Source organism: Lycium ferocissimum, chromosome 6 (genome assembly GCF_029784015.1).
Source record: "Lycium ferocissimum isolate CSIRO_LF1 chromosome 6, AGI_CSIRO_Lferr_CH_V1, whole genome shotgun sequence".
In the NCBI taxonomy this organism is placed as follows: domain Eukaryota; kingdom Viridiplantae; phylum Streptophyta; class Magnoliopsida; order Solanales; family Solanaceae; genus Lycium; species Lycium ferocissimum.
The window spans coordinates 66,325,987-66,351,325 of record NC_081347.1 but is presented as its reverse complement, the minus strand read 5'-3'; the positions used below and the strand labels follow the sequence as shown (position 1 = coordinate 66,351,325).

The window sequence follows — 25,339 nt, the reverse complement described above, 5'->3', positions numbered from 1 at the left end:
CAACTACATATATATATAAATACATTATAATCTATATATATATATATACTATATTCAAGAAAATAATATTTGGCCATCTAGTATCTCGTTAAATTGAAAGCTAGCTGGTCTTCCCGTTAAATTCCCTCAAGAAATTCCACATTCCCTTTTTTAACCTTATATATTTTACCCAAAGTAAATAAATTGGTAGTATTTCTCATCTTCTCGTTGGTCATCTATACGACCACAAAAGACTGAAAGAAAAAAAAATAAAATTATGGGGTTGAAGAATTGAGAATTTTAAGCACCCCCAAAATGAAATTAACCCTTTAAATTAAAATATCTATGGTCCAAGTATTATTCTACAATAATCTTTATTTGGGTCAAGAAATTATGGTTCATTCTAAAATTAGAAGAGACCATTTACTTAGTGGATTTACATGGATGGTTCAAAGTTCACCTTCTTGTACACACATTAATGGGGTGAAAAAGCTTAAAGGTATAATTTTGTTTAGCCCCATTGAATTATGAATACCCTTTTGCATTTTATTAGTGTTGCAACAATTATTGAACTAGTTGAGGTTGATTATGTATTGTTTCATCTCTATTTGGACTTGTTTCATCATAAATTAACTAGCTTTAGGGTGTGTTTGGTAGGGAAATAAGTGATTTTTGTACTCATTTTCTTGGGCGTGGTACGCAAGTTGGAAAATGTTATTTTTAGAGCATTTGCATATATTCGTCGCAAAACAATGTGAGGTTTCTGAATTCGGGATGCAACTTCCGGTGGTGGGGTGGGCGGGGTGGGAGGGAAGTATAATTTTTCTTAGCCCCCTTCATTACCCTTTTACATTTAGTTAGTGTTACAACAATTGTTAAACCAATTGAGGTCGATTATATATTGATTCTGCTCAAATTGGACTTTATTCATCATAAAGTTCCCACCTTTATTTAGACTTGTGGCTGGCTATGTGAGCTAGGATATCTTGCTCTGCTTTGTACTCTATACATTTTGCTTCTAAAAGAAATAGTTAGTGGGTGTGATAAATTTTGAAGGTACAATAGTTGAAATGATATTATAATCCTTAATTGAAAGTTGTTTGTAGTGTGGAAATGGGCGAATTTTTGCAAGGTACAATTTTTCGCTTAGCCCCATCAATGCCCTTTTGCATTTAACTAGCGTTACAATAATTATTATATTAGTTGATGTCGATTATATATTGATTCTGCTCAATTTGGACTCGTTTCATCATAAAGTCCCCACATTTATTTAGACATGTGAGCTAGGTATCTTGCTTTGCGTTGTACTCTATACATTTTGCTTCCAAAAGAAATAGTTAGTGGGTGTGATAAATTTTGAAGGTCCAGTACAATAGTTGAAATGATATTATAATCCTTTCTTGAAAGTTAGTTTGTAGTGTGGAAATGGGCGAATTTGTACATTTTTTTGCTTAGCCCCATCAATGCCCTTTTGCATTTAACTAGTATTATGACAATTATTATACTAGTTGAGGTCGATTATATATTGATTCTGCTCAATTTGGATCATTTCATCATAAATTAACTAGCTTTAAGCTGGTCATCCTCCCCTTTATATAGACTTGTAGCATGGGTATGTGAGCTTTGGGGGAGGGGCGCGGGGGGGGGGGGGGGGGGTTGATACTTAGCTCACATTCGTGGAGTTTATCTCTTGCTCTGCGTTGTACTTTATACATTATGCTTCTAAAGGGATAAACTTTGAAGGTCCAGTAGTTGAAATGATATAAAAATCCTTTCTTAAAAGCTAGTTTTTAGTGAGAACAGGTTCTTGGTTGATTTGGATTCCATATGAAATGTGGTTTTTTGTTTTGACTTTGGTGGTTAAGCTGCAGTGATGTATTAGTTCAAGTAAACAGTTGTATCTTTCATTTTCCGGAAAGGAAGCGTCTTTAGTGCTTTAGATATTTGCATTTGAGTTGTGATTGTTCTCGGGGTTGCAAATTTTCCTATTCCTTAATATATAAACAATTGTTAGATGTACAATTACGATTCTAAACTAAAACAACAAAGTTTTCTTGGTAGAAGGGTTGCTTTCATCCATGTATATGTCAGTCACTGGAGATGTCTTTTACTTAAAACTCTTATTTAAGATAATATTAGTTATGAAATAGTATTCTTTTCACTGTACTGGAGTAAATTTCAACTTGAATTCCCATGCTAATATATTGGCTTTATGACCCTGAAGGACTTAGATATAGGAATATTTCATCTCAAATTGTGGGGAAGTTCAGTCAAAATGGTCAAGATATCTCACAAGAGTTCCAGCTTCCATCCGCATATGAATCTGCCATGGAAGCTCTTTCAACTCTCATTACTCAGAAAAAAAGAAATGGTACATCAGCCATTAGTGGTCAAAACCAGAAATTGGACAGAATTTTGAGGTACATTAAGGTAGTGCCATTTCTAGCTGAGACTGTTTCTCCTTTAACACTTGCGTGATCAACGTGCATCTTGCTGGTACCGGTCTTGCCTTTCTGTTTATGTCACAAACTTATCGAAATTAGTTTTGTCGCTGTAACTTTTGACTACTGTTTCCAGAATATGTAGATACTGATTGTATTCTTTGTTTCACTTTGTTAATGATACCACTTTTTTTGAGTTGTGATTCAATTATACTTCATTGTTTCTTGGTATCTATTTTGAGGAATGTGTTGAATCAAATGTTATCCTAAATAAATAGAACTATCAATCAGATTTAAGGTGTTTATCTTTTGGTAGGAACATGTCTATACACGATTTTTTTTTTTTTGGTCGAAAGGTAAAATTTTATTTCAACCAAGTGGAAGTATTTACACATCCTGCTCATTGGTCTCTAGAGTCAGGAACTCTCAAAAATATACTCTATGGATTCCTATACACTGTCCCCTCTGTTACCTCACTGGAATTGTGAGTTAGCATGGATCCTTCAGTGCGTACAACCTGCTAACATGGGAAACTATTCAAAGTCATTAATACTCTTTGCCATTTACAATTCTGGCCTACTGTATGAAGCATCAATACTATTCCTCTAACTCTATCTTCCTTGGTTCTCTTTTGTTGTTGAAATCTCCTTGCGTTCCTTTCAATCCATGTGTGATAAACTGCAGCCACAAATGTGATACCCAGTGCAGTGTAAATTGGATTTCTTCCTGTTGTTCTCTGAGCCATCCATACTACCTCAGCTTCCCAAGAGCCAATCAGTTTGGTGAATCCCATCCAAGTAAGTAGTGTCCTCCATAGGAATTGAGAATAAGAGCATTGGAAGAAGAGATGGTCTAGAGTTGCCATAGTACACACTCTTTTGCAACCTGGATTCCCCATTTTTGTAGTCGATCCACTGTTGCCAATCTTCTTTGAATGGCTAGCCACAGAATGAACTGATGTTTCGGTACTAGTCCCTTCAACAGCACCAACTGCTTCCATTGAACTTTAGGCCAATAGGTTGCATTGTTCTGTAAGCTTTGCTAATACTAAATTTCTCACCAGACACAATGGAATTAAGGTCATTTATTCCATTGGCCAGACCTTCTCTAATGTCAAAAATCTTTCGCACCACCCAATTTGCTTGTTTGGTTGTGATCATATCTTGCAACTCCTGTCCCTTAATATATATATATATATATCCATAGCACCCATAGTCGATCCTTCTTCTTAGTCAAGGCCCATAACAGTTTGGCAATGGCTGCTTTGTTCCATGTGATGGAATCAATTATATCTAGGCCTCCTGAGGATTTTGTCTGACATAGTTTCTCCCAAGCTACAGGTGCTTTTTTGCTGTTTTCACTGGATCCTTGCCATAGGAAATTTCTGCATATTACTTTAACCTGCTGGTTATGGATCCTTCTGAGGTAATAGACAACACTGCCCAGTAGGTGGGAAACTATTCAAAGTCATTTCTAACAGGGGAAACTATTCAAAGTCCATAATTTTTTCAATGTACATCTTGTTAGGAACGTATATTTGGGTTGGGCATCTCTTTTTAGTTTATTCTAACTCTATCTTCCTTTTTTTTTTTTTTTTTTTTTAAATTTTTGCAAATATGAAAATTACATCTCAAAAATCAATAAAATCCATGTGCATCTTAAACAAGGAATCACACCACAAATGTGATACCCAGTGCAGTGTAAATTGGATTTAACTGTTGTTCTCTGAGCCATCATACTTATGTAGCTTCCCAAAAAATCAGTTTGCACAAGTAAAATAACATCATTCAATAAGGAGTTTCCTCAAAATAAGAAAATAATAGAAAAAGCTTGGAAGAATAGATGGTCTATAAGTAAATGTAGAATTAGATAAATCAAAGTCTCAAAAATAAATCACAAACTCATGTTTTTGCAACCTGGATTCCCCATTTTTCTATCATAATTTTGCCAATCTTTTTGAATAACTAATCACAGAATGAGCATAAATTTTTATAATACACTTCAACAACGCCAGCTGCTTCCATTATACTAAAATATATGCACAAGTAGTTATATAATTTGAAAAATCAAGACATAATTTACCATTTTATACTTATTTTCAACAGACCAAATTATTAAGTCATTCATTTCTCATTTTATTTATTGCTTATTAATGTCAATCAAATATCAAGTAAACATTCAGGGACCAATAAACAAAGAAATTATTTGGGTTTGATCTCAATCCAAAACTCCTGTCAAGTTTTTATATATATATATATATATATATATATATATATATATATCCATTATAGCACCCATGAAGTCGTATCCTTCTTCTTGGTCAAGGCCCATAAGAGTTTGTAGAATGGCTGCTTTGTTAAATATAATGGAATCAATTATATCTAGGCTTCCTGAGGATTTTGTCAAGATAGATTCAAAGTTTCTCCCAAGCTACAGTTTGCTAATTTGCTGTTTTCACTGGATCCATTAAACCTAATAGGAAACTTACAACATGTATATAAAAAATTGCTTTAATCTTCTGGTGTACTTTCTGAGGTAATAGAAACACTTGGGCCCAGTAGGTCTGGATCTCAAACAGTACACTTTTGATAAGTTGAACTCTACCAGAGTATGACAGGAATCTAGTTGTCCAACACTTAATTCTTGCCACTATTTTTTCAATTAGTGGCATACATTGGGCAACACTTAGCTTTCTTGAGGACATTGGAACTCCAAGGTATTTGAATGGGAGAGATCCAGCAGTGAAGTGCGGTTCTTGAAGTATTTGATCTTTGAACTCAGATGATATAGAGCTCTTTTCCATATTGGCTTTTAGGCCAGATGCTTGTGAGAACTGAGTGAAAGCCTGCATCAGGAGTATTATGGATCCTCTATCTGCCCTACAACATAACAATAGATCATCAGCAAATGTGTTATGTTGAGTTTGGCACATCTTGGGTGGAAGTTGAAGTCAGGATTTAGCCATAATTGTTTTAGAGATCTGCTCAGGTATTCCATCACCAACACAAATAAGTATGGTGACATGGGGTCACCCTGTCGGAGGCCCTTCTTTGCTTGAAACTGTGGAGTAAGCCCACCATTAACTAGTAGTGAATAACTAACCGTAGTTACACACTTCATTATCAGATTCACAAATCTAGTGGGTAATCCAAATTCCAGTAGCAACACCCTTAGGAAACTCCATTCAACTGAGTCATATGCCTTTCTGATGTCTACTTTGATGGTGCATCTAGGTGAGATATTCTTCTGCATATACCCCTTAATCAGTTCATGAACAACAATAACATTGTCCAGTATGTTTGTTCCTTCAATAAAAGCTGACTGTGCAGGGCCTACTAGGAAATCCACCACTGTTTTGAGCCTGTTGGTTAGAATCTTGGCAATAATTTTGTACAATGAAGTACAACATGCTATGGGTCTAAACTCTTTGACAAATGTTGGGTTAGTCACTTTTGGAACCAATGTGACTGTGGCACAGTTTAGTTTCTTGAGAAGCTTGCCTGTATCAAAGAATTGCATGACTGCTTTGATTACATCAGGTCCTACTTTGAGACCCAATGTAGGGATTTCACTAGTTGAGCTATCTGTTCCTCAGTTATAGGCTGCAAATTGGCAAAATGGGTAAAAAATATGGTTATCCGCCCGACCCAACACATTTAAAATGGGTCCAATATGAGTCAACCCATATTATCCACTTAAAATATGGGTAACTTAATGGGTAAAATGGATAAAAAAAGTTTTTGATTTTTTTTTTTTTTAACACCTCCCCCCCCCCCCAACCCCACCACACATGCCCCGCTCCCACCACCCCCTCCAAAAAAAATTAAATTTTTTTAAAAGTTTTTATTTTGGTTTTCTAAACCCCCCCCCCCCCCCACCCACACACACACACACACACACACACAAAAAAAAAAAAAAAAATTTCTCCAAATTCTTTTTTTTGTTTTTTAAATTAGATCTTTGGTTTTCTACAACCCTTCACCCTAAAAAAAAAATGCACAAAAAAAGTTTTTTTTTTTTTTTAAGTTTGGAGGGGGGGGGGGGGGATGGTTTGGCTTCTGAGTATTTTAGAAATATGTTTTCTTGGAGGTCGTGTAATTGGAAAGTTCCAAAAATTCTATTCTTCCCCCAAATGCCGAGGCGCAACTATGTTTGGGGATTCAAGGATTTGTCAAGAAGTAATTTAAATTTTCTCCATATTAGCTACATGAAGCTAGCGTCTTTGAAGTAGCTTTGGATAATATGGATATCCATATTATCCGTCGGGTAACCCATTTTTTATCCGTATTAAATATGGGCAGGTCGGGTAACTGATCTGTTTTTGGTTAGCCCATTTTCGACCCGGCCCATATCCGACTCGACCGTTTGCCACCCCTAGCTGCAATAGTGTTTGTTGTTGAGGGACTGATAGGCAAGGTCCATCTCTGGCTATGGTTATATCAATTCCCGATAGAACAGGTGCTGCTTCCCCTAATAATTTCTGAATACATAAGATGCACCTTTCCTTCGGTAAATTAGTTAATTTCATTAATCATAGCACTTAGTGGTGCTAAAAGTGCATACCGGAACAACGGATTTACACTCCTTCAACAACATGGATTTAAGAAATCTAAAGTAGTATCAAAGCCATGTACATTCTTCAATATTACACAAAAAAATTAAAGACCGAAATTTAAGTGCTCTTGTTTTTTAGTTTTTTTAAAAAGATCTTCTGTTCGTCTTCAGCCGAAGAGTCCATAAATGCACACAACAAGTGCTCTCCACAGTGTTCTTAGCTGCTTCTTTACTTTATGGGGTGTTCTTTACTTTATGGAGTCGGGGGCTTTTGACTTGTGGATCATTTTAGGCCACTGTATTACTCCACTGCTTTAATCAGCAGTTATAACAAAAATGCACTTTAAACTTCCCTTCTGTATGCATTTTCCATTACAAGGTGTTGCCTCAGAAGATGTAGTTTCTTATTCTCTCAGCTTTAGAAGAAGCTGAGAGAATAAGAAGATGTCTATACCAAACGGGCCAACTTATTTTTTTGGGCTTATTTTACGCACAAAATGGTTATAAGCTGGCCAGCCAAACACTCAAAAAAGCTGAAAACAACTTATAAGCTAAGCCAAACGGGCTCTTAATTTCCCACTCCTAAAGATTTCTTGTGACATTAATCTGCCATCCATTTTCATCTCTGCTATCTGCAATTGTGGCATCTTTGCAATTCCAAGTATGCATATCTGGAGTTTATTCTTTGAGAGTGGAGGGCTCTTATCTTGCTTCCATTGCCTCCTTAGGCCTTACTAAACAATGAAATTCTGAACGGTAGCTACTAATTAGCTTCCATAATGCTACTGCATAGAAGGTTTTTAAGATGCACTTGTTAATGGTTTGGCAACATGTACCTTATGCTTGTTTTAATAACCTCATCATGAGAGCTTGTTGCCATGGTAGAAGAAAACTGATGCATTAGAGACCTACCCTGATTATGGAGTCTTTTCCACAAAATCTCAATATAGAGATCTTATAATAATTTTTCTTTTTGATCAAGTAAAAGTATTTTCATTCATAAACATGGCCAAACCGGCCGTATATAAGGTTATACCAAAACGTAAAGAATCTACAAAAAGATATGATTCTCTACAAACTCCTCCCAGTCGTCTATACCACAAGGAACTTTTTGTGTGCACCAAAAGAAAATAAGCGAACTGAGACTACTCCTCAACTGAGAGAAACTCGACTCTACCCTTCAAAAGCTCTTCTATTTCTCTCTCTCTATATAATCCACATTAACGCAAGTGGAACCATGTTCCAACCCCTACGTCTTCTCCTCCTTCTCCTTCTCTTCCAGCTGAATATCAAATCTCACAGTTTTTGGCATTGCTTGTGGAATGCCAAACCACCTAGACATATCCCACCATCACCTCATGGTTAGACCGCAATGTAGAAGAAGATGATCCACATCCTCACCCGTCTCCTTATACATGTAACCCCAACTGATGCAGACAACCTTCCTCTTTCTAAGATTTTCCACTGTTAAAATCACCGCTCTAGTGGCTAGCCAAGTGAAGAAGCACACCTTCCTTCGGCACCTTTGGAACCATATTGCATTACATGGAAAAACATGCTCCTTCCTAACCAAACATTTCTCATCAAAGGACTTCACAGAGAACACTCCATTATTCCCCAGGCCCCACCACCAAGCATCGGAGTTATCAACCGGGTTGACTTGACTATGTAGTAAGGCTAACAATCCTTGAAGCTCAGTCACTTCCCAATCGTGAAATGCCCTTCTAAATCTCAAGTCTCAAAAAGTTTCTCCACTTTGTGTCCCCCTAATTTGCTGAATTGTCGAGTCTCTTTGACAAGAAATTGTGGAATTCATCTTTGAAAAAAATTCTCCACACCAGCTATGTCCCCCAAAATTTACTCTCCTTCCATCTCCGACCGAGATATTTACCCAAAAATAATCCTGTCCATTCATGATATTCCTCCACAAACCACAATCGAAAGGCAAAGTGACATCTCTAGTTTTTCATCCCCCATCCTCAATCCCGTATTTATCATCACCCCCCACCCACCCCCCACCCCCCCCCCCCCCCTCCAAAAAAAAAACAAAGCTTGCACCTCCATTTCGAACCTCCAAAGCCACTTGCCTAATAAAAGCTTTATTAAAGACCTTTAAATCCTTAATTCCAAGACCTCCCCATTTTTAAAAGATATATATGAGTGTTAGTGTTCAACTATGCTTCGTGCCATTGAGATTAGAAATTAGTGCAGTAAGCCTGAATCAATGAGTTGGATGCAATTAACTTACACTTGAAACCACAAAAAAGCTAATAGTAGGTTCCATTACCAATTTGGGTAATTAGGATGTTTTTTAAGCACAAGAGGAAACGGTTAATGAAGTGGTCAAAATCATGAGAGACCACTTTACTTATCAAAAACAAAAAAAGAAAAATAAAAAGAAAGAAAAAAAGATTAAAGAGAACCATGGGAGAACTGTAGTTAAATTGCAACAGAGACAAAAACTGCAAGGTGATTTCTTCCCAGCCGCCTAAGCCTTGGTGGGTGGATTACCTGACCTACCTTTGCGGGTACCGTAGTTAAATTGCAACATAGTGGTGGATTACCTGTACTTGTGTACCGCTGGTTATATCATAGCAATTACTCCCTCCGTCCCAAAAAGATTGTCTTAGTTTGACTTGGCACAAAGTTTAATAAACAAAGGAAGACTTTTGAGATGTGTGGTCCAAAACAAGCCTTAGATATTTGTGTGGTTATAAATCATCTTACAAAGTTAAAATTGTTTCTAAATAGAGAAAGGTGCCAATCTTTTTGGGACAGACTAAAAAGGAAAGGAAGACAATCTTTTTGGGACGGAGGGAGTAGAAGTTTGGAACTTCATATCTTTCAAATTACAAGAATGTTGGTTCTTAAATATATTTTTCGAAAAAAGGTAGACATGATAACGTATTTTATTTCTGTTGCAGATTTTGGGCTTGGAAGAAAAGATAGCTGGCCTTAAGATTATCCATGTTGCTGGAACTAAAGGAAAGGTATCTCATAGTTGATGTTATGATTAATGTAGAAATCCAGCTTTCTTCTCATTGAGAGCTCAAAGGATGTCTATTTCCCCTGGACCTTCATTTCTTTTTCTTTTTGGACCTGTTCTTTTCTGTAACATTTGATCCAAGTCATTCCCGATATCCTTGATGATTTGATGTGATGCTTTCCATTAAAAATATGAGATCTAATACCTTTATAAATTAAAAGAAAAAAGTCCAAGTTAGAAAGCAGAGTCAGTTTTCTGAAAAAGGTGACACAATTTTAGAAAAGACATTTAGTGTTGAATTACAGTTTCATTTGTCAAGGCTCTCGATCCAGAACCTCTAATGGACCTTTCCTTCCCTCCAACCCCTCTTCCCCCCCCCCTCCCAAAGAAAGAAAGAAAGAAGGAAAAAAAAAAAAAAGAGAGAGAGAGAGAGAGGAAAAAAGTGTTAAAAAGCATGTGCTAGATTCTCTTGTAGCTTTTGGGATGTTAGGCTTATCTTTGATGGTTAAGTTGCTAACTTATACTGCATGTCTATACATCTTTATGGTAACCTGTCAGTTTCCAGGATTTCAACAATATTTACTGTTGCTGTGCACGTGATGTGTTTATGACGAATATTATGCATAGCTAAGTGAATTTGATACTCCTTCTTGAGTATTTATGTTTGTCTTCTGATAAGAAATTGAATGTTGGGATTTACTCAACTCCAAAAGTTAGTTCATGAGGTAAGGATTGTCCAAGACCACCCTCAATTAAGCACCCAAGAGTGTGGCCTAGTGGTCAATGAAGTGGGTTGAGCACCATGAGGTCTCAGGTTCAATCCCCAGCAGAGACAAACCACTAGGTGGTTTCTTCTCATCTGTTCTAGCCTTGGTGGATAGAGTTACCTGGTACATGTTGCTGGAATTAGTCGAGGTGCGCATAAGCTGTCCCCGACACCATGTTTATAAAAAAATACAAAAAAGTCCACCCTCAATTATTGTGGGACTCTAACCACCCTCCCTCCCACGCTTAGGCCTGGATATTTGTAGCGTGGACAATATAACACAGGGGTCCAGTATTGGCTTAACTAAGAACAAAGTTGGGTTTGACGTTGATACAATGATAAAGAAATAGACATTTGGCTTAACTCAACCCCAAAAGTTAACTTAAGATCATGTGGTGAGGATTGTCCAATGCTATATAAAGAGACTACCGTCCATACCCTCAAGGCCTCAACCAATGTTGCGCTCCAACATCTTCTACTAGTTGGCTGCAATTGTCCAGCATCTAACATTCACGTGTAGCCCAGAACAAGTGCAAAATGGAAAAGCTTTTCTAGAGAAATTTTGACTTCTCATGTTCTTTTAGTTTTTGATTGGAAAGTTAACCCATGTCGTATTTGATTGCAATTACTGATATTTCTAGAGAGCAAGAATTCTCTAGTTCGTTCCTTTACTGTTTCTCTCCATTTCTGCAATTCATATCAGGGTTCAACATGTGCATTCTGTGAAGCAATTTTACGGGAGTGTGGTTTGAGAACAGGACTTTTCACTTCGCCGCATTTGATCGATGTTAGAGAAAGATACCGTCTTGATGGGTATGTATTCTTGTTACTGAATTTTCCCTACTCTTGTTTATTAGAGTATCTTCAGTGTCTGTACTGCATTAATTGGGGGGTGGGGAGGGAGTTCTGTATGCTGAAAAGTTGGATGAGAAGAAAAGGCATATGACAAAACTCGACGGATGGAAGCAAGTTTCTTCACTTTAATAAAATGATTTTCTTCGAGGAGGATTTCAATCTTTTCCTTTTCATGGACTTAAATACTTTCTCGCTGACCATGTAGATGACTCTAGGTAACAGTTCTGATTTTCCACCCTCATTTGACTTTTCATAAGTAGTTAAAGCCAATACTTTGGGTGTTCCTATCTTTTCTCGTTCATCATCCTACTAAGTGTACCCAATGAGGTTTTTGTAGAACAGAATCAACAGATAGGGAATAACTCAATAGCCTGTCGATTTCAAATGCTACTTTGTATGTCTTTAAGTACACAAGGGATCCCTACTCATATTTAAAAAATTGAGCTTTAATTCATTGCTGTTAATTGGTTTTCTTATGTGATTGATGTCTTTCCTATTTTTTATTGTAGTTTAATTATTGATGAAATTTCTGATTCCATTACAACATGTTGCTTAGGATGGACATATGCCAGGAAAAGTTTCTTCAATACTTTTGGGATTGTTGGAATCAGCTCAAGGTATTCTTTCATTTTCAGCTCTGTGCTGGAAGAAAAGATGCCTCTATCTAATTATGCTAGTGGATCTTCCGAGTTACCTTGACTACATGTCAGTTGGTTCTCTTTTTCACGTTTACGTAGACTTAAGTACTTTTTCTGGTTTAAAAATGAAGTTCTTCGTCATTATGATTCAACATTACAGTGGGATTATACTAGTTACAGCAAATTGGAAAAATCATGTTAATACTAGAGATGTCTAGATCTTTCTGATTTTATTGGTTCACTTTTTTAATAGGAATCCTTCATTTGCTTGATCTAATGTCTCTCGACTTCATCATTCTTTGATGTCCACTGTTCGATATAGTATAATATGACTTACTTTAAGCTCATGCTAGGAAATACTTTTATTTTGTTTTAATGGTTTGTGTTGGATGAGAAAAATATAATTTGACAAATCATCTGACACCTTTTACTGTTAGTTGAAGTAATCTGCATTCAGTAAAACTTTTGATGGTTAGCTTTTACTCATCCCAGAAATGTTAACTTGCAGGCAAACATCTCTGAAGACTTGCCTATGCCTCCTCTCTTCCAGTTCCTTACCGTGTTGGCTTTTAAAATTTTTGTGAGCGAGAAGGTAGAAACCTGTTCCCTCTATTTTGCTTGATTTGGATATGCCTTCACTGCGTGACTTGAAGTTCCATTGCTATGGTTTGACTTGTCTTCTGGTGTTCATCTTCTCTTTTCTAAGATGTGCTTGGAAGCAGTCTACAATTTATATCTGGTGGCATTACCATATGAGAATACTGATGTTGCTCTCAAAAAATGATGGTCGTAGAAAACCAGAACCTGGAATAAATTTATTGAAGGAATAAAGACTAAGTTATGAGTCCTGATGCTTATCTTTCTTTTCTAAGATATGCTTGAAAGTTGTCTACAGTTCATGTCTGGTGGCATTATCATATGAGATACTGATATTGCTCTCCAAAAATCTTTGTCCACAAGAAACCCGGCCTTCTCCAAAAAAGAAATATCATGGCCATAGGAAAATCAGTACCTGGAACAAAATTACTGAAGGAATAAGACTAAGTTATCCTCTGACCTCGACTTGTGGATTAGATATAGTTACTCAGAAATCTTTACTTTGACAAGGCGTTGGATCTTCATCTTGTAATGATTACCCAGACAATGATTACTGCTAGATGAGAACTTACAATTCCTTTTAAACTCTCTGATGATTTTGTAGGCCTTCCTGATTGTGTTAGGGCTGACCAAGTATTGGTTCATATCACAAATACTTCAGGCTTTGAAATGATATGGATAAATCAAGCTAAAACCAATAACTTTTCTCTTTTCGATTAGTTAATAGTAATGTAGACTTGAAGTTCTGGAAATAGAGCAGTGTTCTTGATATTTCGATTTAGGCTACAAATTGTTTTTTCTTTTGAGTTTTTTTTTTTTTTTTTTTTTTGGGGGGGGGGGGGGTTTTTTGTGGAGGTTCTAATGAGACAGTTTGTAAACAACATGGCATTGCCATTAACTTGCAGTTTGACTTGTCACATTACCGTCACCAGTGTTGAAGTGTGTGACCATCTCATCTAAAATCTTAAGCTGTTAGAGAGAGCACACTTTTATTTATTTAAATATATTGTCAGCGCACCCTCTCACGTGCTTGCCTGATTTTTTTTCGTGGGTCTAACACGTGGAAATTCTTTTTTATTTTTATTTTTTATAATGGTGTGAGGCTCGAATTCATGACCTTTAACTGCTCTGATACCATGGGAGGAAATGAATCTTAGGCCTAACTCAATCCAAAAGGCTAGCTCATGAGGTGAAATTGCCCAAGACTATGTGAAGACCAAATCCACATCCCACAACCAATGTGGGACAATTTAGGACCCCCTGAATGCTCATTCCTACTAACTGGACCGTGGACAACATAATGGCGGCCCAACATCGGGTAAACCAAGATTTGGGATGGGTCTAGCTCTGATACCGTGATGAAGTTTGTGACCATCTCATCTAAAGCTTAACAGAGCACACTTCAAAAACAATAACATACCTACTATAATCCCACAAGGTAGGGTCTGGGGAGGGTAGAGTGTACGCAGACCTTACCCCTACCTTGGGAGGTAGGGAGGCTATTTCCGATAGACCCTCGGCTCAAGAGAAGGTGACAAGACAACAATAATAATAGGCAATAATAGCGACATATAATAAGATAAATGCAATTGAAGAAAAAAAAAAAAAAAGAAACAATCAAGTTATATTAGAGATCTAAAAAATAAGTGAATGAACAAAGATAATAATACTCCTAGTACTGAAAGAAATCCTCGCGGCCCCCTACTAGCCCTCTACCCTGATACTCGACCTCCACACCCTCCTATCAAGTGTCATGTCCTCGGTAAGCTGAAGCTGCGCCATATCCTGCCGAATCACCTCTCCCCAAGACTTCTTTAGCCTACCCCTCCCTCTCCTTAGGCCCACCACTGCCAACCTCTCACACCTCCTGACTGGCTCATCAGCGCTTCTCCTCTGCATATGGCCGAACCATCTCAACCTTCCTTCCGTATCTTGTACACCACGGGGCCCGCACCCTCTTTGTCCCGAATCACTTCATTCCCTCGTGTATGCCTGCATATCCATCTCAGCATCTGCTTCTCTGCTACCTTCATCTTCTGGGCTTGAGCTTTCTTAATCGGCACCGTCACGCCCCGATAATGGCTCGGGCGCAACACCACTTTTAAAACTTTAATGTGTCCGAGCGAACCTCATGGCTTGCTTGTCAAATGGGCATCAAAACAACATAATCTATATGATGCAATTTAATAGAATCATGAAAACAATCCATTAATCATGAAAACGTAATAGATCTAAACATAATAATGTCCGTGAACTAACATCTATCTATGAAACCTCTAAAACATGTCCGAATACTAACTCCCTGGATCCCCATAAACCGAATACTAGTGCAAACTCCATGTCGAACCCCGAGAGAAGTGGGGCTCACCAATGTCCTTGATCCTCGTGCCTCGAAACATGTATCTATCACGTCAACCGAACTTGACGTTAGTACATGGTGAATAGTACTAGTATGTAAAACCCGAAATGAAGAAGATGACACAATATAGGTATAGACATGAAGTCCCGAACAAACCTTGCGAAATAGCATGAATCGTGAGTAAAGTCTCGAAAAAAAAATCAATGGAAATACATGTATATACGAGCTGTAACGTGGGGAATTCTTTATAACGACAACATGATCTAGTGATAGACCCAATATCTAAATTTCACATCTTTGCCAGGGATATTTTTTTTAAGTAATAATAAGCATGTAAGGATCTAAATCTCATTAACAAACATGCGACATATCCTTGGTGTGTGTTTTGTGACCAATTTTGGTTCTTTGCAAATCCCAAAACATGTGAATTATCATGATATTTGAGGTCATGGTTTCATGAGATACTTGTTATAGTCTATGCAAAATTGTTCTTGATTCATGAATAATAATAATAATCATAAATACATATAGTTATCTTGAAAACATACTTGTTGCTAATAAAACCATAAAGTTTAATAAAAACATAAGTGGGAATGCATGAGGATGAATTCATGATTCACGTATTAAGCTTAGGTAATAACCGTAATGGAAGATTAGGAATACAATAATGGATATAGAAGCACAATTCATGATCATAATTACATTGTACGGGCTACCAATATGTGGATTTAATGCACTAGGATTTGAACTTCATAGAATATAAGAAAAATAAAAGAAATGCTTGCATTGGGAAAACGTAGAGATTCCCACATGTAGATGTAAAGTTCTACATGCCTTGGTAAAGTTCCAAACTTGAGACAATTCCCTAGGGTTTAGACTCGAGCCTTGAGTTTGGGTTTTTTTGGAAACCCTAGGAGGAACAATGATTTCTTGCTTAGATTATTGAGTATAGGTTAGAATTGATTTGGAAGGGCTTGGATTGACTTCAATAGACTTGATGTTTTGGATTGTTGCTAGGGCTTGGAATTGTGAATAATGGAATAAAATTTTTGAAAGCTTGAATTTATTTAAGTGGTAAAATTATATGGACACTTATATTTTTTTCTTTTATAATATGACCATATTTTATCATGGCGCAAAAAAGAATGCCGAGTTGAAAGATTTCATGAATTTTGGACGAATTATAGTTGTCCATATAAAATTATATGGTCCTTACAACTGGGTCGTTTAATGGAAAGGAAATAGGAGAGCCAATTTCATAAAATGGCCATAAGTTTTTGTACATTTGATGTCCCCTTGACCTTCATAATATCGTTGGAAAGGTATTTCAAAGGGCTACAACTTTCATCAAGGAAGTTTTCCCAAATTTGTAATTAATGGGTTATGGTCTTTAAGACCTTCTACAACTCATGAAAACATGTTGTAGAATCTTCCAACTTTGCTTTGCAATGACCTTCTTATGATTTGATTAGTTTTCAAAACACTTCTTATAACCCTCATATTGGTTCCATTATATTATCGTCAATTGCAGTCAAACCTTAGCCCTTATATTTGGGTTTTCCAACCACTCCGTCCCATACAACATAGTCGATCTAACCAACTTTGTAAAAAAAAAAGTCTAGGTGGCAAATCTTGTCGCACAACACAACAGCTTCCATTTCATCCATTGCTATCAATACGATGTGTGACATCGTTATCTATCACCATTTGGAGTTGGTCCCGGAGCTTGAAACTTTCTTTCTTGGGGATGACCTGAGTATCAAGCCGCATGTCCTCGTCCTCATCCTCTACATGTACTATCACGTCACTGAACTTGCACTCCAAGTACTTTGTCTTAGTCCTCGTTTGGACCTCGAAACCTTTTCTCCCGAGTTGTCTCCAAACCTCCAATCTTGTCATTTCGCGTCTCGTCAATCAACACAAAACAGAGCATACTTATATTACTTAATTATATCCTCAACAACTAGGATAGACAATATCTAACTTTTAATCAATTTTTTTTAATATCATCAAACTTCTATCTAAATCTCATTAACAAACATGCGACATACATGCCTTGGTGTCTGTTTTGTGACCAAATTGTGTCATTTTTGGCACTTTTATAAATGAAATATGTTTAATGATTTTTCTCTTACCCTAATAGTGTTAAAGAACTATCGAATAATTTCTTCTTTTTATTGATAGTGCTATTGAAGGGAGAAGACTAGTAGTATCGACAAAAGGCTACATCAATAGCTGAAACTTTTCCTGAGTAGTGTAGGCTTGGAGTCAGAAGTCCTATTCTTCTGGACCGAATAAATTAGGCTCGACGGTTGGAGTTGTCGAAGGGGAGCATTGGAGCAATGGTAAATTGTCTTCATGTGACCTATAGGTCACGAGTTTGAGCCGTAGAAGCAGCCACTAATGCTTGCATTAGGTTAGGCCGTCTACATGACACACTTGGGGTGCGACCCTTCCCCGGACCCTGCTAACGCGGGATGCTTTGTGCACTGGGCTGCTCTTTTTAACGGTTGGAGTTGTCGTGGTATGGCTAGAGGTCACATGTTCAAGCCATAGAAAGCGACCTAAATTGTTAGAGATGACACATAGTATTTATTAAAAAGTTTTAATAGATAATATCTCTCTCTCTCTCTCTCAAATAATGTGAGTTTAGTGCTCTCTCTCTCTCTCTCTTTATATATATATATATATATATATACCCAAAAGTAGAGAGAAGTGAGTAAAAGAAAAAGGAGTATTTTTTCTTTGATAGGTAAAGAAAACATTCATTAACAAATGTGAAAAAGAATATTGAAAGATTTAGATAATGTTGAGTCAGATAGTTGATAACATTATTCTTAAATGCTCTTACGTGGGTCGTTTGGATGGATAGAAATAGGAGAGCCTTTGAGGGGACTAAGACGGATTTTGTACATTTGAGGAATAGCCTTTTGTCTTTGATTGCTGTTTGCTGCACCCTTGAGGTTCCTACTTGTATAGATGATTTGGTGTCTTTCATAGAGAATCATGTTCTATTGTAGATTCTCTACTTTTGGCATATCTCTTGTAAATGAGAGTTTTCCCACCGGTAATAATATTATTTACCTTATAAAGAAACATTATTCTCAATTGCATCCAAATCTGTAGCTTATATTTGGGTTTTCCAACAAGAAAAAAACAAGTGAGCCTAACATTTATGTAACAAGACTTGCTATACCTTCACAGGTTGATGTTGCCATCATTGAAGTTGGTCTCGGAGGAAAACTGGATTCTACGAATGTGGTAATGCATCTTATCATGTATTCATGTTGTTCCTACATATAAAACTTGCAAGGTAGCATAGTCGTTGGAGAAATCTTTTCTGCTTTGTTGGGAAATAATTTGTTGAGCCTTGGCATTACCATGTAATTAATTGATAAAACAATTTTGCAGATTAAGGAACCTGTTGTCTGTGGTATTACTTCTCTGGGTATGGATCACATGGAAACTTTAGGTGTGGCCTTCTGTCCTCTATAGACTTGTTTGTTACTTTCTATGTGAAGATATTAGAAATAAGAAAACAAGGAGAAGAGGCTGACAAAATGTGTGAATACTAATTTAATCCTTTTATGACACACTTTACCAGGACTGTTACCTTCTCAAAAAACAAAAACAAAAACAAAAAAAATGACACACTTTACCAGGTAAATAGCTATATTATGCTCTGTGAGACACCAATATTCTATTAATTCGAATATTAAATATGTAATAGCATTTGCATTAAGTGTTGTTGATAACCCTAAAATGAATATTAATTGTCTCTAATTTATAACAACTTAAATTTTTAGATGACACGGTTCACTTCTATTAAAAAAATGTCTACTAAAAGCATACACATCTAGAGCCAGAAGCATGGGTCATAAGCACTCAGCAGCTTCAACTTGGATATGCTATTGAATGTGTTGAATTGTGTGACCATCTCATCTAAAAGTTTAAGTTGTTAGAGATGACACATTGTATTTACTTAATTATAATATATATATATATATATATATATATATATATATATATATATATATATATATATATATATATTCAATATGCCCTTCCCATGCGGACCTGATTCTTTTTCATGGGATAAGCACGTGAAAATTCTTTTTAATAATGGCTGGCGATGAGAATTGTGCATAGAGCCTTTGCCTGCTTTGGTACCATGTGGAATTGTGTGACATCTCATTTAAAAGCTTAAGTTATTAGAGAATGCACGCTTTTATTTACTTAGTTATATCTTCAACATATGTCTTGAGCATGAATCACTTTAAAGTATCATTTTAAAATGCGTATAGCTATATTCATAAGAGACACTAGTATTATCCATTAAATCTAACTATTTAACATTTAATTAACTCTATATACAGTTGCCTATCTAAATGATATTTTATTAGAACAAATTGATTTGGAACATTCTTTAATTTGGTGGGAGACGAGAGTGCTCCATTAGCTTTTCAATTTGCATTGATTGAAATTTTTTATTCTTTTTGATGCAAGAATGAAAATCTTTGCTGGATGGCTACCAGAACACCTTTTTGATATTACTTGTTTATCTGCCAACTATAATGTGTAGGAGATACACTAGGCCAGATTGCTTCTCACAAGGCTGGAATTCTTAAGGTACTTAGTTTTGTGCAATTTCAAAAGTATGATATGTTTTTGTTTATAGTGGATTGTTTATGGAGAAGTGCCTGCCCATATCTTGAGCTGGCAGTTATATTATGAAGTTTTTTTCTGAATTGGGTTGGTTTTCCTGCTCGCGAAGCCTCAAATTCCTGCATTCAGTGTACCGCAACTTTCTGAAGCAATGGAAGTTCTTCAAGAAAGGGCCAATGAGTTGACGGTAATCTACTGTAACATTACCTCTTGGATTTGTGAGACTACTGACTAATGTTTATTTACCTTTAAAATCATGTCTTGGGATCACACCCTTTTTGGCGAAACTCAATTAAGTTTCTTACACATGTAGGCAGTTTTTATTGATGTAATATTTTCTTTACCCATAATCGCATAATTTGAATGGGTCTAAAATATTTCCATGAACAGAAGAATCATGATTTGAGAAAGTGGCTATATAATTTGTATCCTATGGCAAGCAAGTTTCACTAATCTTTGAGTGTCACTATGTTTCCAGAATTTCATTTCCTTGCACGTATATATGGCTCTACATGGACACAAAAATAAGAACTAGATGCAGAAAACAGTCATATAATCTTAGGAAAGATGCAGATAAGCTATTAGCTTATTGAACCATTCATCATGTAACTATGTTGTATGTAACTATACAATGAGACAGAATAGAGAATTGAGATAAACTCAGCTTAATCTTTCCCTCAAGCTACTGGGTTTAAATAGTGAGTGTACAAGTGTTTGAGAGAAAGTATTCTGACTTCCTAATTACAAGAAAGAATCAATCTAATTCATTCTGACTAATCCTAATTGATAGAGTATCACTAACAATATTCTTAACACTGACTACTATTCTCTCTTTCCATACAGGCTCCACTAGCTATGATATACATACTACACACAAATTTCTAAATACTATCTCTCTTTCCGTGCAGATTCCGCTGGAAGTTGTCGCACCGCTAACCGTGGAAAAGTTAAATGGGACAAGGCTAAGCTTGTCTGGTGATCACCAGCTCAGTAATGCTGCCCTTGCTGTATCCCTTTGTAAAAGTTGGCTTAGAAGAACAGGAAACTGGAAAAGTCTGTTTGAAGATGTTGGTACTCTCTTTACTCTTTACTCTGTATTACTCTGTGCATATGGGAATCACATTTTAACATCTCCACCAGTACTAATGTTCATGATTTTTTCCAGTCAAGTGTTAATATTCGTAAAGCCTGTGTGTTGTTTTTGAATTTTAAATGCGATGATAAAATTTAACCTTCATTGCTAATTATGAATTTTTATTCTTTTTCTAACTGAAATTTGATTGTTGAGATGAAATGTAAAATAGTACTCCGTCCGTCCCAATTTATGTGATATAGTTTGACTAGGCACCAAGTTTAAGAAAAAAAGGAAGACTTTTGAAACTTGTGGTCTAAACAAGCCATATATATATTTGTGTGGTTGTAAATCATTTCATTAAGTGTAAAAGAGAAAGTTTTAAGTTAAATTATCTCTCAATATAGAAATCTATCATTCTTTTTGGGACAGACTAAAAAGGAAAATGTATCACATAAATTGGGACAGAGGGAGTAGTAGATATATATATAATACTGTTGACATTTCCAACTGGTTTTTTCTTAGTTGATACGTAAACGTTTCCAGCTGTTTTTATACCTTTTTTTGGCATCGAGGCCCAAATTCGAGCTGAGATGAGACTTGGATTGTGAGTTAACAGTAACTACTTGATCCAAAAACCCAACAAGGCCAAATTTGTCAAGCCAAGCTGCTGAATGACTTTCCAAATCATTAAATCCCGCTCTGCCAGTTTCCAGTGAATGTGGGGCTCCAGACTACATCTTTGAAACTAGAATACAATTTAAATATGAGAAAATACATAATTATCCCCCTGAACTTGTACCTTTTTTCAAGAAGAGACTTAAACTTTGTGAGGATCCTATTACCCCCCTGAATAACTTTGAACTGGTATAAATATGCCCTTTTTCGGCCACATGGCACAGTGTGTGTATGTCACTCTCCTAGGTAGAGTGAGGAACCAAAAAAAAAAAAAAAAAAAAAAAGATGAAAAGCTTATTTTTGACAGCTTTTATTATTAAAAGTTATTTTCCTACTTTTTTCTCTTTTATTTTACCCTTTTCCTTTATCTTTTCCTTTTCTTTCTCCCATCTTCTTCATTATAGAACAATGGCGGATTTTCTGGCTGCCGACGTTTGCTTTTCCGGTGGGAACGATAAAGAGTAATAGAACATGGTGACTTCTTCCGCCGGCGGAAGAAGGTTTTTCAGATAGATTCTTTGGCTATAGAGCAGAAAAACATGGGTTCTGTTTAGGTATCCTTCAACTTTACAGTGATGGGTCCATTTCTCGAACAAGTGATGACCAAATTGACTTCGATAATTTTCCTATCAAAGACGATGGCTCTGTTGTCTGGAAAGACACCCTTTACGACGGAAAAGACAACCAATACCTCCGGCTTTACAAACCCAATAAATGTGCAAAAGATTCTTTGGCCACCAAAGATTTTTGATTTGGTGGAATCAGTTATCAGTAGCATCAACACGGCGAGAAAGAGCCAAGAGGCAATCCATGGCGTTTTTTCTTGCTGGAATCATACAGTGACTTTGGTCTGAGCACATCATATATAGGGGAAGGGGAGAAGGATGGGTGGATTTATATTTAAAATATATAAAAGAGTCCTTTTCCTCTTCTTTTTTTGTTTTATTGTAATTTTTTGGTATTTTAACACGTGGCCATTAGTGATTGGAGAGTGAAACTAACTTTCTCAAAAGTAGGATTGATCGAAAAAGGGCATATTTACCAGTTCAAATTTATTCAGGGGGATAATAGGACCCCCACAAAGTTTAAGTGTGTTCTTGAAAATAAGGTACAAGTTCAGGGGGGTAATTATGTATTTTCTCATTTAAATACTGCGCAAGTCTCCCATCCTCCTGATTATAAAAGCCTTGATTTCAACTGCTATACTTCTGCATGGTTGCAGATTTGCTATACTTCTGCATGGTTGCGGATTTGCTGGGCTTGTCATAAGGACTTGTTAAAAAATAAAAATTATGGTGTGGACGACCTATAATTCTAAAGCTGTTAAAATTTCCAAGAAATACAGATGTTCCTTCATATTTTGAAGCGATCAGAGGATAACTGTGCTACTTTTCAACACGTGTGTTGCATGTGTATATTATGTTAATTAGTATAATACTAGGTACCTTAATCTGCATCAACCCTCAAGCAAGGCGATCCAACCATCGCCTTAAACCTTATAAAACAAAAGTTTCTGATGATAAAATTCTCACGCCAAATCCAGTCCCCTTATCGTCACTGCCATGTTTCGAGGTAATCATCCCCCAGGTTTAAGTGTATAGACACTGCTCTATCCAGCAGACGAAACCCAGTCACTGCATAAAGCTTATTTCACAGCCTTTAACAAAGCAGTGAGTTCTTTCTGGTCAAGGGATATCACTTTTGGTCCTGTTGGACATAACACAATCGACAATCATTTATTTGCCCCTCTATTGAACATTGTCCGACTTCCGACCACAAAAGTGCCCTTACCAAATTCAAACTGTCTACCAAACTACTTAGCAAAATAGAAGCCAAGCCATTAATGACCCGCCTCACTATATTTCCTAAACACGAAGTATTAGAGCTGTATCTCTGTCCTATAAGATCAGAGTACACCGCTTTTGGTTCTGTCTAGTACAACTAAATCAAAACAACCATGAATTACTTGCCTAGAGACACTAAATAACAACAATAAATATTAGTTCTTTCTGCATTGAGGATTTTATATTGCTCGAGTAAAAAAGTGAAACAGCTCTTAATTATCATATCTCTCTCCAATTTAACCATCCACAATGAAAATTTAACAACTTTTGGCGAAAAACATATCCATTTTCACTAACCAAACACAAATAAGGATCAGCCATTTCTTAAAGCAACTATAAATGATTTCCTCTTTCTATTATTAGCCACCCAGAAAAGAGATTCAATAACTTTACAACAAAGATTCCGTCTTTCTGTTTCCGGCACCCAGCCCCGAAGAGAATGTGACAGCTAATACTAATTGAATTGTGTAACCATCTCATTTAAAAGCTTAAGTTGTTATAGAATATACACTTTTATTTACTTACATTATATCTTTAACACGCCCCCTCACGTGCAGGTCTGATTATTTTTTCATGGACCAAGCACGTTTATATTCAATAATGGATGGCGGTGCGACTTGAACCCACTGCCTCTGCTGCTCTGATACCATATTGAATTGTGTGACCATTTCATCAAAAAACTTAAACTAGTAGGGGTCATTTGGTTCTTTGGTTAGGAGGTGATTTATTCATGTATTAAAACCTGCATAACTTGTACCATGTTTGGTAGTGTTTTTTTCTTATGTATAAAATTCAACACACCAAATATGGTGTTTGGTTAGCAATTCAGAAACACGCATAACTAATACATGTATAAGTTATGAGAGAATATATGTATTATTTTATGCAGGATAGAAGATGGATAAAAAATGGAGTACATGAATAACTAAACCTTGCATAAACGCTGCATAACTAATCCCTGCATAACTCTAACAGCTACCAAACTACCCCTTAGATAATGCACACTTTTATTTACTTAAATTATATCTTAAACACTAGTAATCTTACAAAGAACACGACTTTCTTCCTCTATAACTCAAATACACTCAGCATTTTCTTCATCAACACTCAAAGATACAAACTTTATATGTTCACAAAGAGGGACAAAAATAGTATTGCTCGTCTTACTTCCCTTTTTAATCCATTTAAAAGAGAACATCTTTTTCTCTTTTTTGGTAACTCTTCAATTTCAACTTTCCATATGGCATGTTAACACGACAAGATTAAAGGATATTTCCGTACATTTCACATATATTTAATTTAAAGACTACAAGACGCAAAAGTCTTCTTTTACTTTCTTAATATCCGTGCCAAGCTAAAACCAGACAAGCAAATTGAAACGGAGGGAGTATTAACCATAATTAGATTCTGAGGAACTGGAATTTGAAGCAATAGACAATTGTTGTTGTTGAACTGGAAAAGATGTGTTTTTTCCAAACAGTGTACCACTATAAAAAGATCCCACCATTACTAAAAGGGTTACTATAATTGTTTGTCCTGTATTCCAATCAAATGCCCTTATGTTTATCCAAGATCCACCACCCATTTTTTTTTTTTAACCTCTTCTATATGAAAAAAAATAGTACTAATTGCTTACTATAAAGACTGATCTAATCAACATAATTAACTGATTTTTGGTATGCACCATGTAAGTAATTTGTAAAAATGTTACATATACACTAAATCTTGGATCTTTTAGTGATTTATAATGGTGAAAAGATTGATAATTTAAAAGAGAATAATCAAGAAAAGAGCCGAAGGGGAGTACAGAGTGATTTTTTTTTTTTTTTTTTGGATTATATATTTTTATTTTCTTTTTCAAGCTTTCTATAAAAGGCAATAAAACTTGAGTGAGCTGTTTTAATT

At 36.1% G+C, this 25,339-nt stretch overlaps 1 protein-coding gene and 1 pseudogene across 1 annotated transcript; one reads left to right on the top strand and one right to left on the bottom strand.

Annotated features, from left to right (window-relative positions):
* The window catches only part of LOC132060117 (probable methyltransferase PMT7), a 109,810-nt pseudogene extending 84,631 nt beyond the window's left edge, over nucleotides 1-25,179 (bottom strand).
* Nucleotides 89-21,060, top strand: LOC132060114 (folylpolyglutamate synthase-like). The gene is made up of 11 exons (XM_059453014.1): nucleotides 89-478; nucleotides 2,204-2,409; nucleotides 9,899-9,964; nucleotides 11,430-11,539; nucleotides 12,138-12,198; nucleotides 12,728-12,811; nucleotides 18,380-18,436; nucleotides 18,587-18,647; nucleotides 19,758-19,804; nucleotides 19,950-20,027; nucleotides 20,749-21,060. The coding sequence occupies exons 1-11, from the start codon at nucleotides 325-327 to the stop codon at nucleotides 21,043-21,045; spliced, it is 1,221 nt and encodes a 406-aa protein (XP_059308997.1). The 5' UTR covers nucleotides 89-324; the 3' UTR covers nucleotides 21,046-21,060.
* Nucleotides 25,180-25,339: the final 160 nt, after the last annotated feature.